Here is an 18,775-nt window from a genome sequence, read left to right on the forward strand (position 1 = left end):
TTCATTTTAAACATTTTTGATCTGAAAACACTTTTTTTTTTTTTTCTTTTCCAGGAAATTTGGAAATCTATATTGAATATAGAAATCGAAGACACAACAGACTTCTTCAAAGCTGGAGCCGGTTCCATGGATGTTGTGAGGTAAATAATCCTTGGAACATTCCTCATTTATCTCATTTCATTAATTATTTTTTTATATTTTACTTTGCTTCAGTCATTAGACTATGGCCATGCTGGGGCACCACCTTGAAAAATTTTAGTCAAATGAATCGACCCCTCCCCCCACTACTTTCTTTTCTCTCATACCCGGTACCTATTCTATCAGTCTCTTTTTGCCAAACCGCTAAGGGTGACAATAACAAACACACACACACATAATAAACTTCTTTCAGTTTCCATCTACCAAATCCATTCATAATGCTTTGGTCAGCTTGAGGCTATGGTAGAAGACATTTGCCCAAGGTGCCACGCAGTGGGACTGAACCTAGAACCATGTGGTTGGGAAGGAAGCTTCTTACCACATAACCTAATTTCTCTAATCAGTTAACCATTCATGATCAGATTTATACATCAACAAGGAGGCAGCCCTAGTAATGTTGTGGCCCTTGTGCTTTTCTGAGAGTGTTAGTAAAATAAAGAATATAGCTATGATGGAATGGAAGGTTTATGATACCTGTGGAATATCTCCTCCTCCCATTATGATTATTTTTGTAGCTTCAAGGATCTGGAACATAAAGAAGAAGTTCACAAGTAGAGTACAATTCAATAGCCGTTTATTTACAGAGTTCTCGTTCATGTGATTCGCTCTCAGAGACCATCTTTATGGCAGTGTGTGGTTTGTCTTAACTCTGTACACATGAGGTTCGTTACCTCTGGAGATAAGCATGTGGAGTCAGAGCAGGAGAAGGGTCTGCTGTAACTGCTGGGTTCGCAGTGCTTCTCGGCGTAAGCGCGAGAAGAAATGAGAGAGAGAATATCTTATTCTCCTACTTAAATACTGGTTGCCGGCAAAATCCTCATTGTCATCTCGCACATGGCAAATGGCTACCGTTGAGATCTTGTTCTTGTCTTGGACACGGTAATGGTTATTGGCGAGATCTCATTCTTGTCACGGACATGGTAATGGCTACCGGTGAGATCTCATTCAAAATGGTGCTGGGTTCTTGTGTCTCGCTACATAGCTTATAATACTTGAGGTACACTCAAAACATTCTGACAGATTTCAACTGAATATTGTTGTTTCTTGTCATCGGACCACCTTCTCCCCTCAGACATTCATAAGACAAGCAATTCAATATCTTAAAGGGTCTTCAGTTAGTGCTTCCTTGCCAGACCAATGAATCTAATGGAACCAGACCATTTATATACGTAAGGGAATACATGACACTAGCTTCATTGTCAGTTATTCTAGTTTTAGCCTAGTTAATTTTTAATGAATTCTTCAAATTAATTCATTGTTTGAGTCTAAACCATTCATATATGCATGTACATACACATATACACGGATATCCGTTAGGTTACATGTCTATGCATATGCCTAAGTACCTACATGTATGTATATTCATATACATACTTTGATTCTTTTCCTCACAAAATACACACACAAACCTACATACACTCCTTTATTCAGAAGATAAATAAAAGTGTTATTTCCTTATTTATTTGTTTTTGTTGAATGTATTTCTTTATTGTTGTTGTTGTTACTTTTTAGAATGGTTGAAGAAATCAAAGAAAAATGTGGTGGTGTTGCTTTAGAGAATGAACACATCTACATGAATACCACATTTGCAGAACTGTCCAATTACATTATATTACGTAGTCGTGGAATCACAGATGAAGAACCTTTTGAATTTGATGCTGTAAGTGATTTAGAGCCAACAGTATTTACCATTTTACATTGCAGTTATCATAATGTTCACTACCATTGCTAAAATGGTTTCTTTGCATACTGGCATTACTTGAACTGATCCAAAACACTAAAGAATGTGTTCTTTGATGTTGTTGTCTGAGAGGGTTATCGGAAATTTCACCTCAGACATTTTTGCTATAGGAAAATTTGCCAGAAGTAATTTCATTTTAAATGACCTCATCAGGTTTTTTTTAATGTTTGACATTAAATAAAGACTTGGCTTATTTAATGCTTTTTATAAAACACTTTATTGTTCTTTTCTTTTTTATTTAAAACAACGCTGATATAACTTGCTTTATGCATAATGTGAAATTTCTGGAAGCAATCTGGCATTAAATGAGCAAGCCTTAATTCAATGTCAAACATTAACAAAATGAGGAAGAACCGAGTTCCTCAGATGGCACCTAACTATCATGTTGTCTGTCCATACTGGAGCACATTAAGTAGTTGTCATAGAGTGTTGGATGGTAGACTTGATTCTCTTCACCGACTCCCTTACTGTTATCATCATCATCATCATCGTTTCCCTTCGTTAGCAGATCACCATAATCTTTCCCCACCCATCTCCACTTTTATAATTAATTATGGTCCCGTGGGGCAGGGAATCGACATTAATGATGGTACTGCAGGCAGAGGATTAGTGATGGTATTGCAGACAAGGGATTAATCACAGTACTGTCAGCAGGGGATTAGGGTACTGCAGATAGGGGATTAGTGATAATACTGCAGGCTGGGGATAAGCTCTGACCTGGGTTTCTCTGTGGAATTAAACTTAGAATATAAAGAACCGAAACAGATTCTATAGCATGTCTCCTACGATATTCCAATAATTCTGCCAGTCCATCATCCAGGACTTGTGCAATATTTGTTGATTGAGGGCGGCGAGCTGGCAGAATCGGTAACACGCCGGGTGAAATGCTTTGCAGTATTTCGTCTGCCGTAACAGATGAAATACCATCCCTGACTTCTGAAAAACAATCAAGTTATCTAAATACAAACATCTTCATTCTTAAATATATTCCAGATAACTTCTATGAAATAGGTCACCTATTTTGTAAATCTCCACTTAATCTCTTTGTCTGTCCTTGTTTGTCCCCTTTCTGCTTAGTCCCCTGTGGGCAATAAAGAAATAAGTACTTTGTTGACTCCTGGTGTAGGGTTGTTGACTTTAGTGAGATTTGAACTCAGAGTATAGAGAGTGAAATCAAATACCAAAAGGCATCTCACCGTTTTTCTAATAACTCAGCCAATTCACTCCTATTAACCTGTGAAGGTGTGGGACGGTGTGGCTGGGGTATATTCAGCCCACAATTGTAAGGTCCTGACTTTGATTGCTGGTGGCATCTCGTCTTCTTGAGCAAGACTCTTTATTTCACATTGTTCCAGTCAGCCTTTATTTACAAGGATTTTACTTGGGCTGATATAAACTATACCCTGTGACCCTTTACCAGTGGAGTCTTGTACTTAGAACCCCTCCCCAACCAACACAAAAACCATTGTTGATCAAATGAAGGTCACCAGGATTGTGATAAATGGTTTAAAGTTTCAAAGGGTTATTTACAGTAATTTGTTTAATGACTAATATTTCTTCATAAAGACCCTTCATGAGTTTTATTTCCATTGCATCCTTACCCCAGGAACTGATAGAATTAAGCATCCGTATCATCATCATCATTTAATGTTCGTTTACCTTGCTGTAAAGTGGTTGGCATTAGGAAGGGCATCCAGCTGTAGAAACAATGCCAAAGAAGATAATTGGAGCCTGGAGCAGCTCTCCAGCCTTGCCAGCCCCTATCAAGCCATCCAACCCATGCCAGCAGGGAAAATGGACATTAGATCATGATGATAATTGCACACACATACCTTCCAATTGTATTATTGCTGCCCTGTCACACCCCAACCCCATATATTCATATTTCATCACCCACTGCATTCTCCCCCCTTTGCATTTTCATGAACTCCCAGCTCATGCACCCTAAACAATCCTCTACCATTCCAGTCATGTTCACCTCCTTGTACCTTGAGAATACGCTCTGACAAATCACCCCCTCCCCTCCCCCCCTCTCTCTGCAGTATGTCCCTTCTATAGCAGAGATGTCTGTTTCTCTCTCTCTCTTTCCTATTCTAATCCCTTATTACCTGGCACAAAGCTATCTTCCTCAATACTAATCCCTCTCTTGCCTTGCAAGTGACTTGGTGACCTCACTGGTGCTGGTGCCACATAAAAAGTACCCAGTCCACACTCTGTAAAGTGGTTGGTGTTAGGAAGGGCATTCAGCCAAAGAAAAAAACCATAGCAAAGCAGACAATGGAGCTTGTTGCAGCCTTCCAGCCTAGCCAGCTCCTGTCAAACTGTCCAACCCATGCCAGCAGGGAAAACGGACGTTAAATGATGATGATGATGATGATGATGATGATGAGTCAACATTTGTTTGTTCTTTTAAGAAATTGATTTTGTTTTGTTTTGAAGGAATTATTTAATGGTAAAAATGTTTTTATTCGTCTCCAGGTGAAGCTGCATGTTAACAATATGGACATCACCTTTCCTCATCAATGTTTCATCGACAATGAATTTGTCGATTCTTCCGATCGTGTCACTTACAATACTATCAACCCAGCAGACGAATCAGTGAGTTTTGTTTTCATGTCTGAGCTTCGTCTTTGTTTTATAGTTTTATTTACTTCTTAACGAATGAGTATATGCATAGGAGTGGCTGTGTGGTAAGAAGCTTGCTTACCAACCACATGGTTCTGGGTTCAGTCCCATTGCGTGGCACCTTGGGCAAGTGTCTTCTACTATAGCCTTGGGCCGACCAAAACCTTGTGAGTGAATTTGGTAGACGGAAACTGAAAGAAGCCCATCGTATATGTATATATATATATGTGTGTGTATGTATGTGTGTGTGTGTGTGTGTGTGTGTGTGTTTGAGTCGCTTGACAACTGATGCTGGTGTGTTTACGTCCCCGTAATTTAGCGGTTCGGCAAAAGAGACCGATAGAATAAGTACTAGGCTTCCAAAGAATAAGTCCTGGGCTTCCAAAGAATAAGTCCTGGGGTCAATTTGCTTGACTAAAGGCAGTGCTCCAGCATGGCCGCAGTCAAAATGACTGAAACAAGTAAAAGAGTTTCAGCCATTAGACCATGACCATGCTGGGGCACCACTTTGAAGGATTTTAGTCAACCAAATTAACCCCTTTATTAATTTTTTGTTTAAATCCTGGTACTTATTCTATCAACTGCTAACTTACAGGGACATAAACATACCAACACCGGTTACCAAGTGGTTTTACGCAGGAGACCAAAAGAATAAGAACCTTAAGAAAGGAAATTGAGGACTGGGTTTGATTCATTCAACTAAAATCCTTTAAGGTGGTGCCCCAGCATGGCCACAGACTGAAACGAGTAAAGGAAAGAAAGAAAAGATATAGTTGGGCTGGTATTTATCAGTTTGCAAACTAATGGCCTTGATGTATCAGTGTGTAGGACCCTACTTGGTTGATGTCTATTGTATTTCAGATCGTTAGGGCTGTCTTTATTAATTAAGAGAAATGTATTCCTTGTTTGTTGTAGGCGATCTGCAAAGTGTCGAAGGCTACGAAAGAGGATGTGAACAGAGCAGTGGAGGCGGCCAAGGTGAGTTTAAGGGGGTGGGGGTTTGAGAGAAATCATTGCCACCACCACCACCACCATCATCATCATCACTACCACCACGACTGCCATCATGATTATCATCATCGCCACCATCTTCATCATTACCACCACCACCACATCATCATCATCATACTTTCTCTCTCTCTCTCTCTCTCTAAAGAATATGCACTCTCATGCACACACACACACACATGCACAGACACACATGCACGCACACACACATGCACACACACACACACACATGCACACACACACACATATCATCAGAAAAAGGTAATTAAAATTCATTCAAATGACAGATTTATCGGACTTTCAAAGAGGTGAAATTGTTGGTGCTCGTATGGCAGGCGCTAGCATAATGAAAACAACCAAAATGTTTGGTGTATCAAGAAGTACTGTCTCGAAAGTAATGACAGCCTTTGAAAAAGAGGGGAAAACTTCCTCATCGAAACAAAACTTTGGAAAAAAACCAAAACTTTCAGATAGGGGCTGTTGGACTATTATGCGAATTGTTAGAAAGGAACATAGAAGTACAGCTCCCAAAATTAGTGCAGAGCTTAATGACCACTTTGAGAACCCAGTTTCCACAAAAACTGTTCGCCAGGAACTGCACAAAGCTGGATTTCATGGGAGGGCTGCAATCAGAAAACCACTTATTTCAAAAACAAACATTGCAAATTGTTTAGAGTGGAGTAAAAATCTACAGAATTGGTCCCTAGAGCAGTGGAAGAATGTTATTTTCTCGGACGTGTCATCCTTTACCTTATTTCCGACCATACGTGTAGAGACAGCCAAAAAAAGCATTTGACCCAGACTGCCTTCTTCCAACTGTTAAACATGGAGGAGGATCTGTGATGATCTGGGGGGCTATATTTTGGAAATCTACTGGCCATGTAATCCTTTCATGGCAGAATTAATAGTGAAGACTATTTGAGCATTTTATCTGATCAAATTCATCCTATGGTTGCGGAACTGTTTCTGGAGGAAAACGCAATCTTTGATAATGCACCAATTCACACAGCTAAAGTTGTTACTGAATGGCACGAGGAACATTCTAGTGAATTTGAACATGTTTTCTGGCCACCACAGTCCCCAGATCTCAATGTTATTGAACCTTTATGGTGCATTTTAGAAAAACAAGTAAGGAATCGATATCCTCCACCATCATCACTACAAGAACTGGAGACTGTTTTAGCTGAAGAATGGACAAAAATTCCTTTGGAAACAATTGAAACTTTGTACGAGTCTATATCTTGTAGAATTCAAGGTGTAATTACTGCCAAAGGTGGTCCTACCCCATATCAAAATAAATTTGTTTGAAATTTTAAGGTGTTTCCATTATTTTGTCCAACTCCTGTATATGCATGTATCATGGACTCTCCTGTTGTTAGACAACAAATGAGCGTTGGGCAAATTTTACCGAAATTTTTGATCACTATAAACGCAGATGATTTGTTTATAGTGATCAAATGTTTGTGTAGACATAAGCTCACTCCCTCCATCAAATAGACATTACCTGAACAGGTGCACCATGTGCCACATGTCAGATGACGAAAGGATTACAGAGCAATGTGGGATGAAGTGCTTTGCTCAAGAACAAAACGTCTGATCTGGGAATTGAACCCACAATCTCACAATCGGGAATGCAACATCCTAACCACTAAGCCATATGCCTTCACTATACAGAGAGAGAGAGAGGGAGGAGGAAGAGAGAGTAAATAGGAAGAAAAAATTAAGAGAGAGACATAAGAGCAAGAGACATGAAAGAGAGAGAGAGACAGAGGGTTTTGCTGCAGTATGGCCATCAGCTATGAGAAAACAGAATCTATTTGAGTTAGATGGATCTGTGCTTGATACCTCATCGTTTGCTTACAGGTGTGGCTGTTTGGCAAGAAGTTTACTTCCCAACCACATGGTTTCAGGTTCAGTCCCACTGCGTGGCACCTTGGGCAAGTGTCTTCTACTATAGCCTCGGGCTGACCAAAGCCTTGTGAGTGGATTTGATAGACGGAAACTGAAAGAATCACGTTGTGTATATGTATATATTTATGTGTGTGTGTGTATATATATTAGTGTATCTGTGTTTGTCCCCCCACCTTTGCTTGACAGCCGATGTTGGTGTGTTTATGTCCCCGTAACTTAGCGGTTTGGCAAAAGGGACCAGTAGAATAAGTACTAGGTTTACAAAAAATAAGTCCTGGGGTCGATTTGTTCGACTGAAGGCAGTGCTCCAGCATGGTGGCCACAGTCAAATGAGTGAAACAAGTAAAAGAGTGTATATATATATATATATATATATATATATATATATATATATATATAGGCAGATGATGGCTTCTCTGGCTGAAACTTTGTCAATAAAATTCTTGTTTAAGAATGATAAATATGTGTGTGTGTGTCTGTCTGTGTTTGTCCCCCACCACTGTTTGTGTATATGTCCCTGTAACTTAGCAGTCCAGCAAAAGAGACCAATAGAATAAATACCAGGCTTATAAAAGAAAAAAAACTACCAGGTTCTATGCATTTGACAAGATTTCTTCAAGGTGGTGCCCCAGTATGGCCGACAGCCTAAATGAGTGAAACAAGATAAAAAGATACGTTCAGTGCCTTAGGACTGGTGGATGAAGACTCGCCTTGGGCTAAACAACAGCAGCAGCAGCAGCAACCAATGTGAATCAGTTACTTGAAGGTTTCTAAAATGTCAGCCTGAGGTGGAGATTTACAAAGTAGGTGACCTATTTCATGGAAGTTATCTGGGAATATGTTTAAGAGTGAAGATGTTTGTATTTAGATAACTTGATTGTTTTTCAGAAGTCAGGGATGGGGAGCGCTGTTGCAGGTCAGTGATGGAGAGGGGGGGAGTCAGTGATGGTGGGTAGGTGGGGGGGGCTGTTACAGGTCAAACATCCAGGCTTTGTTAGGTTGAAATTAAACTAAATATTTGCAAGGTCACTGAAAGTTGAAAGTCTGATTTGAGCATGCTCTCTCTCTCTCTCTCTCTCTCTTTATTTTTTCTTTGTCTCTGTTTATTCTCTCCCCCCCCTCCTCTCAAAACACCCTTTGAAACCAGTGCTGTACACTGAGAAATAAACTAACCTTTTCTGTCGGATTACAACCAGAAGGGTTCCAGTTGATCCGATCAACAGAACAGCCAGCTCTTGAAATTAACATGCAAGTGGCTGAGTACACCACAGACATGCATACTCTTGATATAGTTCTCAGGGAGATTCAGTGTGACACAGAATGGGACAAGGCTGGCCCCTTTTGAACTACAGGTACAACTCGTTTTTGCCAGCTGAGTGGACTGCACCGACGTGAAATAAAGTATCTTGCTCAAGGACACAATGTGTTGCTGGGAATCGAACTCACAGCCTTACAATCCTGAGCCAAACACCCTAACCACCAAGCTACATGCCTTCATACTAAGAGATAGATTATTCATTGGGTGACACACTGTTCAACCGCTCTAAAAAAAATAAGTATAAAAAACAGAAAGAATAATCCAGAATCCTTGGCTTGTACTGGATCGATCCCAAAATCTAATCAGTTTGTGTCAGTCACGAGGCCAAACATCCCTGAAAGTTTCATCCGGATCCATCCAGCAGTTCTTGAGATATCTTTTCCATGGACAAACAAACAAACAAACACAACTGAAAACAAGACCGCCGCCTTTGCTAAGGCAGAGGTAATAATAATAATAATAATAATAATAATAATAATAATAATAATCAGCTTTAATGTTGATAATGAAGATAATTAACAAAAGCAATTAGAGTCTTCAGTTCATAATATCTTTTAGTTTAAAACATTTTTTATTTTATTATTCTTTTTTTTTCTTTTTAGGAAGCTTTTGAGAATGGAGAATGGGGAAGAATGAACGCTCGTGACAGAGGTGGCTTAATGTACAGGTGAGCAATAATCAGAGGCCTTTCATTAAATTCTTTGACTCACATTTTTCGGCTCATTCAGCAGATTGCAAGAATTTAATATCGAGTATTTTGGTTCATGTCTATGCTTAGTAATATTCTTTATGAATGAAAGTGCTCCAGTATGGCCATGACCAAACTAGCTGCAACCGGTGAAAGAAAGTTTATTATAAGGTGCAGGAGTGACTGTGTGGTAATGGTCTACCCTGGTGGTCGGATGCCTATCCTTCAGGAAAGCCATTACAAATTGCATCTGTAATGAGCAATACTTCAATTGAACATTGTAAATAATTTTTATTGTGTATTTAAATTTGTAAATATTTAATCGATACAGCCTCTTCACCCCTTTTATGTTTGTCTGTCCTTGTTCATCCCCTCTTTGTAATGCCTTTATAGCAAATATTTATGAAATAAACAAGCTTGCTTCCCAACCACATGGTTCTGGGTTCAGTCCCACTGCATGGCACCTTGGGCAAGTGTCTTCTTCAATAGCCTTTGGCCGGCCATGCCTTGTGAGTGGATTTGGTAGATGGAAACTGAAAGAAGCCCATCATATATATATATATATATGTGTGTGTGTGTGTGTGTGTGTGTGTGTGTGTGTGTGTGTGTATCTGCATGTCTGTGTTTGTCCCACCACCCATCATTGCTTGACAACCAATGTTAGTATGTTTATGTCCCCGTAACTTAGCGGTTCAGCAAAAGAGACCGATAGAATAAGTTCTGGGGTCGGTTTGTTTGACTAAAGACGATGCTCCAGCATGGCCATGGTCAAATGACTGAAACAAGTAAAAGAATAAAAGAATAAAAGAATAAAAGAATAAAAGAATAAAAGAATAGAAGAATAAAAGAGATATCTTGTCCACTTTTGTGTGTTCAGTAACAGTATTTATTAGAAAACTGGGGCCTTCCTATGAGGGCCTTTTAATAACGATACTCCAATAGGAAGCCCCCACTTTATGTGAGTCATTGAAATCAGAACTGCAATGAAACCTCAATTGTATGATGCCCTTGTTCCTGTATGTAATACTTATTCCCAGGTGAAAGGGATCAATAAAACCTCTTTGTTTGTTACTTGTGACAGGATGCGACCAGCTGAGGTCATTACATTTTGGTCCTTAACTACTCTCAAGAGCACAAATGAAGCTGGAAGGTTTGAAGACAGACACCCTTCTTCTCAGCGAAACCTTCAACTTTCTCAAGTGAGGGTGCAACGGGAGGGGCTCTCTTCCATTGAATTCATCAAAGAGTTGGTGATTGTAGCAGGAATGGTTAGGCATAACTGCCCTAAGTAGGGGTCTGCAGATCCGAGAACAACAGTTAGGAGAGGTCGTGTATCCTTGGTAGTCAGGGGTTTATTGATTGGTCTTAGTTAAAGGTTCTAGTGTATCAGGAAGATGTATCATCCATGTATTCATATATTTCATTTACTATATATGTATATATATATCATCATCATCATCATTGTTTAACGTCCGTTTTCCATGCTGGCATGGGTTGGACGGTTTGACTGAGGCTGCACCAGGATCCAATCTGATCTGGCAAGGTTTCTACAGCTAGATGCCCTTCCTAATGCCAACCACTCTGAGAGTGTAGTGGGTGCTTTTATGTGCCGCTGGCACGTGGGCCAGTCAGGCAGTTCTGACAACGACCATGCTCAAAAGGTGTTTTTACGTGCTACCTGCACGGGAGCCAGTCTGGCGGCACTGGCAACAATCCCGCTTGAATGGTGCTTGTAACATACCACTGGCACATGTAGTTAAGTGTTAATATATTTAATATACATGGAATATTTTAAACTATTAATAAGTTATTGTTGACATACTTAATATATATCTTTCCCATCAGTGTTGACTTGAGAGGTAAATTAATGGCATCAGTCAGACCATTGAAGGAGGGTCTACAAAGACCATGGACCCTGTCCCCTTCTTCCAACCCAGCAAGTAAAAACCAAATAAAAATAATCCTATCTACTAAAGGTACAAGGCCCGAAATTTTAGGTGAGGGGCCAGTCAATTACATCGACCCAGTGTTTCACTGGTACTTAATTTATCAACCCCAAAAGGATGAAAGGCAAAGTCAACCTAGGTGGAATTTGAACTCAGAACGTAAAGACAGATGAAACACCACTAAATATTACACCTTGTATGCTAATGATTCTGCTAACTCACTACCTTCAATGTTAACACAGGTGTGACATCTTGGATAAATGTCTTTTATTACAGCTGCAGATCAGACAAAGATTTGAGCTGATGGAGACTGTGTTGAAGCCTGTTGCATGGATTGCACTTGTAAAGTCTCAGCCTTGTTGCATAGTATGTTAGGCTGATTCTGTGTCAAGGGCACAAGTGTCCATGGAATACTCAACCACTTCTCATCTTAAGTCAATGAAGAAAACCTGTGTTGGATAGGAATTCCAGAGTTGGTGGGGCAATGTTGCATATAATAAGGACTGAGTGTAGGAGTTGAGGTGGGGGTGGGGGAGAGACCTGAAATAGGTGATGAGAGGGGGAGAGGTGAATTGAAAACATGAGCTGAGGCAGGTCACAATAGAAACAGTAGAAATAGCAGAGAGAGAAAGAGAGAGAGGACACAGTATGCCTTTGGAGAAAATGGAGTATGTCTGCAAGGGACTTCTTGCCAATCCACTGAGTAACCGTTGTATGAGGATGCTCTAGAACAGTGCTTCTCAAACTATCTGATGCGGTGTAACAGCAGTTTTTTTTTTCCCAATGTGCCAGGGACTGGTAATATTTCTTAGTAATATTAATTTATACCGGAAACAATATATATATTAGTCATAATAAAAGCTGACAATTTTCTTTTAGCGGACCACCACTTTGAGTAGCACTGCTCTAGGAGGTCTGTATCTGTAACAACAGCACCATCTTAGACGAGGGAGATGTACTCCACAGTGTGTCTGTTTAGAAGGTGGAAACTGAACCGCACAGTCTTCTGTGTTTTCAGGTTGGCTGATTTGATGGATAAACATCGTGAAGAACTTGCTACAATTGAAAGTATTGATGCTGGAGCAGTTTACACCCTTGCTCTAAAGACCCATATTGGTATGTCTATAGATACCTTCAGGTATTTTGCTGGTTGGTGCGACAAAATCCAGGTGGGTAACACACTTTTAAAAAATTTCTGTCATTGTTGTTTAACCCCAGGTCAGTCCTCTTTAAGGAAACCTATGATCCAAGACAGAACCATTCCATCTTTTTTTTCTCATTAGATATATCTTCATTATCATCACCGTCATTTAATGCCCATCTTCCATGTTGGCACGAGATGGACAGTTTGACAGGATCCAACAAACCAAAAGTCTGCATTGGGCTCCAGTGTCTGCTTTGGCAGGACATCAACGGTTGGGTGCCCTCTTGAATGCCAACCACTTTACATAGTATACTGGGCACTTTTCTCATGGCACCAGCACTAGTGAGGCTACCAAAATTTTCTTTTCTAATGCTTTAATATTCATGTATTATATGTATTATATGTATTTAAGCATTGTCTTGTCAATCCTCAAGCATTATTTTCTAGTTCTAAGTAAGATTGTCATTAATCTCTCAGACTTACAGGCTCCCTTTTCTATTTTAGAATAAATAAGGGAGAGAGTGTGATTTAAAGGAGATTTGACTGCTATTTCTAGCTGGTTGAGGGATTGCAAAGAATCACTTCTGAATATGAGGTGTGTGCCATTTGGTTCAAAAGAGAAGCATTGTTAAAGACTTTGTCTTTGAGTAGTATATTTAGAATATGTCAGCCTGTTGAAGCTGAACCATCTTGAAGTCAAAATGATAACTGGGGATGAATCCAGCCATACACTCACTCATTATTTGATATTTCAGCTCCTTTTTGTGGTAAATTCTTTACCACCTCATGGTACCTATCGAAAATCAAGTGAACTAAGGAAAATGCAAGGGGTATCATTGTCAGTTGTGTGTCTTTGCCTACAACTAAACATACCTCCACCTCCCCACAAAATAGATTAGGAATTATTGTTGTTTCATATATCTTAATAATGAATGTCACAACTTCCATCTCTTTTCTCTTTAAGCCAATAAAATTAATCTTAAATGAATTGATATGAAAGCATATAATAAACATTATTCCTGGAATAACAAAATAACTGACTGGAATTTCCATTAAAACTATTGGAAACATTTGTATCTCTGTTTCAGGGCAAGACCATTCCTATAAACAATGCACGGCCAAATAAAAATCTCACTTACACAAAAAGGGAACCTATTGGGTAAGTTACGCTTGTGTTTAATTACTAATCTAAAGAGGTCAGGTCATGTCTAAAGAGGTCAGGTCATGTCTAAAATTGTAAGGTCAAGACTAAGCCTTTCTTTAGCTTTCTCCTGAATTAAGGAATAGGTATTATAGCGAGGCCCCTGCTAAGTTTCGAACAATAACTCACAGTCAAGAACCACAGCCTGTTGTATCTCATCAACACCAACTAACTTATTATGGTAGAGATGATAAACTTCAAAGTAATGCAGCAAGTTTTCTTGCCTAACAGTTTGGCCGAAGATTCTGGAAGGACGACTTACAGATATAAAAAGTTGCCAAATTCAACCTCAGGTCAGCGAACCACTCAGCCACCTAGGGGAATCTGTACTGTATATTTCAAAGAGCTCTTTCACTTTTCTTATGTGAATTTTTATGTCATATTCAATAAAAGGTACCTGCCTTAACTTGTAGTGCCCAGTAACATGGATTAGTTATATGCAAGGATTTAAGTTTCTTTCATTACATTCAAAATATTATCCAACAACTTGTATTACAGGAGATTCCTAACTGTTATATGCAATGAGCATTGTTTCATTAATTTATTGGGTGTACATTTGCAATACAACAATGCAAGTTAATAAGATATTTGAAAACTGAATTAAACTTTAGTGTGATATTTGTCTGGGGCAGAGGGAGGAGGTCAGAAGCATGGTAGGGGTGAGTATAATGAGTGGCAAACATGTGTTGTAGCAGGTGGAGGGATTGATTGATGGCAAATGTGGGAGGATGTTAAGAATGAGGTATGGGTATCAATAGAATGTAGTTCAGGGGAGAAGGAGAGACAACTGGGGGTACAGGAAAGGGTGATCAATGCGAAACAAGAGTGGGGAGGGATGATATTGAGAATGTGGGACGGATGTCAGATGGAAGTGGTTCCAAGGAGAGGGAGAGGTAACTCTACTTCACTTTCTCATTATCTCACCTTCCCCCTTTCTTTGCCTCTTTCTTCCCCCTTTCTTTGCCTCTTTCTTCCCCCTTTCTTTCTTCTCGCCCTGATGAAATTTTAATTTTTTTTTGTTACCTAAAATGTTTTTCTAAAATTAAAATCTATTTCACTATTTGAATGCATATATGCTCTTTCTTTCACTTTCTCTCCCTAAAAGGGTTTGTGGTATCGTTGTACCTTGGAATTACCCCCTTATGATGTTGGCATGGAAGATGGCTGCTTGTCTAGCTGCTGGAAACACAGTCATACTTAAACCAGCTCAGGTGCGGAGATTCATTTATTTAATAATAATAATAATAATAATAATCATTTAATGTCTACTTTTCCATGTTTGCATGGGTCAGACAAAATTTTTTGCAGCAGATTTTCTACAGCTGGATGCCCTTCCTGTCACCAATCTTCACTTGTTTTCAAGCAAACTAATATTTCTCCAAGGTCAGACATATTTTTGTTGGAAGACCAGAAATGAACAACACCCCTTATATGACAGTGATGCTCATTTACAACCCTCATATGATATCTAGACAAGGGCACACACACACACACACCTAGACAGGTGCAGACATAACTGTATGGTTAAGATATACACCTTTTCTTTCCACATGTGCCTGTGGGCTGCTTCCAATTGGGTGGCACCTTGGATGTTACTCTTCTACTACAGTCCTGGCCCAACTAAAGCCCTATGAGTAGATTTGACGCATGGTAACTAAAAGAAGCCTTTACTTGTAGGTGTGTGTGTATGTATATAAATATATACATACACATATATGCATGTGTGTGTGTGTGTGTGTGTGAATTTCATCATTATCCCCATCGTTTACTTTTAAAAAAAAATACCAAATGAGAAAATAAATTGCTGAGGTCCATTACTCAGAGAAAAATCTAAATAGATATAATTATGTGGGGAGGAAAAGACAACACTATCTCAATGACTAATATTATTTCATTTATTTAAGCAAGAAATGAATCGGCTGCTTCTGTTTTTTCCTCTCAATTACATTTTAAATGAACGAATGCTTCACGTATCATAACTAATTAAAAAATACCTTACATAATATATACCTTTTTTTTTTCTTTCTTTCTCTATATTTCTAAGTCAGAAAGGACTGCAGCTCCTCGTGGCACCCAGGTCATATTCCTAGCACCTCCCTCATCCTCCCCGCCACAAATAAAACATTTTCTGCTGCAAATTCAAAATGAATATATTTTACAAATAAAACTTAATCCTAATTAATCTATTGATATTTTTTTTATATCTCTCACGCCATTTTGGCCACCCCATTATCATCCCACTTTTCTTCAATGCACCCTGCCCCGAGCATTTCCACTGCCCCCAGGGAGGCAATACCGCCCAAATTTGGGAACCCCTGGTTTAACAGGATCTGATGGGCCTAAGGACAGGAGTGTGCTCCAGTGTCTGTTATGGCATGGTTTCTACAGCTGGATGCCCCTCCTAATATGGTACAGGAAGTCTGAGATTGGGGGTGGGGGAAGGTCTCCTGAAGTGGGGACCTGGCCCAAGCGCTTGTAACAAAGTGGACTCTGTCACTAAAGATCCCCAAAGTGATGAGTTAAGTCTAACATCTAAGACTGATTTGGTAATTACATCAATATGTGGAAAAGCTAGATTTCACTTACAATTATGTCATCACCAATTATGATAACAGGCCCCAGTGTCACTGCAGTGGTTACAGCCTTGTCATCACACCATTTACCTGCCCCTCCACCAAGTTCAATATAAAAGCAATCATCATCATCTAACATCTGTTTTTCATGCTGGCATGGGTGGAATAGTTAGACAGGAGCTGATCAGCTGAAGACCTGCCCCGGCTACATTTGTCTGCTTTGGCATGGTTTCTATGGCTGGATGCTCTTCCTAATGTCAACCACTTTACAGAACATTCTGGGTGCTTTTAACATGGCCGTAGCACAGGTGCGTTTACATGGCACCAGTACGGGTGCTTTTTATGTGGCACCAGCACCCACAAGCCCACAAGATTAGGAATGCCCAGCTGGAGAGGGATGCAGGGGACAAGCCTGCATGCAAGGACAACCACGCTTTTACTTGGCTTGGCATAATATCTCAAGCACAAGATATATATATGTTATTTGTGGATTAACATGGCAACCAATGGTTTCATGTGAAGAGATCCTCACAATTGTTCAAGTGTACTACATTGAAATATTGGTACTCATCTCCATTTTGGATGAAAATATACATACATATATTTATATGTGTGTGTGTGTGTGTACATGCACACATACTTGTAAATGTGTGAGTGTGTATATATGTGTATGCATATGCGTGCGTGTGTGTGTGTGTGTGTGTGTGTTACTACACCTCTGTAGAAACTATTTGTTGTATGGCCCCTTTCAGCCCTAATCAAGCAGATCTGTAATCAAAGGTGTTTCAGCTATGACCATACAATCCTCCCTCAGGCACAGTATATCTTGGACTACATATTTCTTTGTCCTTTTTTTTCTTTTTTGTAAAATAGTCAGGTGTGATTTGAAGAAGATGAGGCTGCTATTTTTAGCCGGTTGAGTGATCTGTAGAGATTATTTTTTTTTTGTGCTACAAATGAGAGGAGGAACCAGAATTACCGCACTTAGTTTTAAGCAAAAGCATTTTGTATTTATTTTTATATTTGTTGCCTAGGTAACACCACTCACTGCCTTGAAGTTTGCCGAGTTAACAGTTGAGGCTGGATTTCCACCTGGAGTCATCAACATCCTACCTGGGTCAGGTGAGATCTAATTTGCATATGTAATTTCCAATTTTATCTCTCCACCTCACTCCACCCCATCCCTCACCACTTTTCCAAAATGGCCCCTCTACAGCAAGAAACCTAGTCTACTCTGGCCCTTTTTCTCATACTATAACCCTTTATCTCCTAGAACACTGATCCTTGGTCATTTTTTGCTGGTGGACCCCTTTTGATTCCTATTATACGCCACTGGATCCCTGTATTTAAAAAAAAAACCCTTTATATTTTTTATGATTAAATATTATTAGGGATCGTATAAAGAAAATTTGTTGGAATATTTTGTGTATTTCAGAAGTTTAACTATTTTATTACTCTGTCACTTGTTTCGGTCATTTGACTGTGGCCATGCTGGAGCACCACCTTTTAGTCGAATAAATCGCCCCCAGGACTATTCTATTGGTCTCTTTTGCTGAGCCACTAAGTTACGGGGACGTAAACACACCAACATTAGTTGTCAAGCAATGGTGGGAGGACAGACACATACATACATACATACATACATACATACATATATGTCTATCAGTTTCCATTTACCAAATCCATTCATAAGGTTTTGGTCAGCCCAAAGCTATAGCAGAAGGCACTTGCCCAAGATGCCATGCAATGAGACTGAACCTAGAACCATGTGGTTGGGAAGCAAGCTACTTACCACAAAGCCACTCCTGTGCCTAATAAATTTTAATTACTAAATCTTGTATGGACCTCCTCCAAGGGTCATATGGACCCCAGTTGTGAACCAGTGTCCTTGCATAAATCTGCTTTTCTTGGAGTTAGTAGTCTTATAAGTTGCATAATGAGGTGTAAACCCAGGTCCAAAATTTTTTACAAACAAGGTCAATTTTTTTTTTCAATCTTGATATCAAAAAAAACGTGAGTTGTATAATAATAAATATTATTAACCCTTTCGTTACTGTATTTCTGTTGAGATGCTCTGTGTTTCTTTGAGTTACTTTAAATATAACAAAGAATTTAGTAAAATAACTTAGTTATCATTAAGCTAGTGTTAGGAACATAAATTGTGACTAAGGTTTGTTGGAAGATTTTAATTCAAAACTTATGAAAACAAGACATTTGTACTACAGGGCCAGAGGTGGTTTCAGCTGGGTTGGTATCAAAAGGGTTAATATTACAAGCTTCTGAACAAAACAATTTAATCTTGGATGCTGCAGTTGAGCTAATACAACAGATATTAGGTGCAGGTGTGGCTGTGTGGTAAGAAGTTTGCTTCTAAACCACATGGTTCTGGGTTCAGTCCCACTGCATGGCACTTTGGTCAAGT

At 39.4% G+C, this 18,775-nt stretch overlaps 1 protein-coding gene across 1 annotated transcript in view; it reads left to right on the forward strand.

Annotated features, from left to right (window-relative positions):
• LOC106875996 (cytosolic 10-formyltetrahydrofolate dehydrogenase-like) overlaps positions 1-18,775 on the forward strand; it is a 64,683-nt gene that overhangs the window by 32,954 nt on the left and 12,954 nt on the right. The window contains 9 exon segments of the mRNA XM_014924344.2: positions 55-140; positions 1,711-1,858; positions 4,418-4,537; positions 5,480-5,542; positions 9,404-9,468; positions 12,454-12,604; positions 13,668-13,738; positions 14,886-14,991; positions 17,388-17,475. Of these exon segments, the coding sequence (XP_014779830.1) occupies positions 55-140; positions 1,711-1,858; positions 4,418-4,537; positions 5,480-5,542; positions 9,404-9,468; positions 12,454-12,604; positions 13,668-13,738; positions 14,886-14,991; positions 17,388-17,475 (898 nt within the window).

The sequence above is a fragment of the Octopus bimaculoides genome, chromosome 1 (genome assembly GCF_001194135.2).
Source record: "Octopus bimaculoides isolate UCB-OBI-ISO-001 chromosome 1, ASM119413v2, whole genome shotgun sequence".
Classification (NCBI taxonomy): Eukaryota; Metazoa; Mollusca; class Cephalopoda; order Octopoda; family Octopodidae; genus Octopus; species Octopus bimaculoides.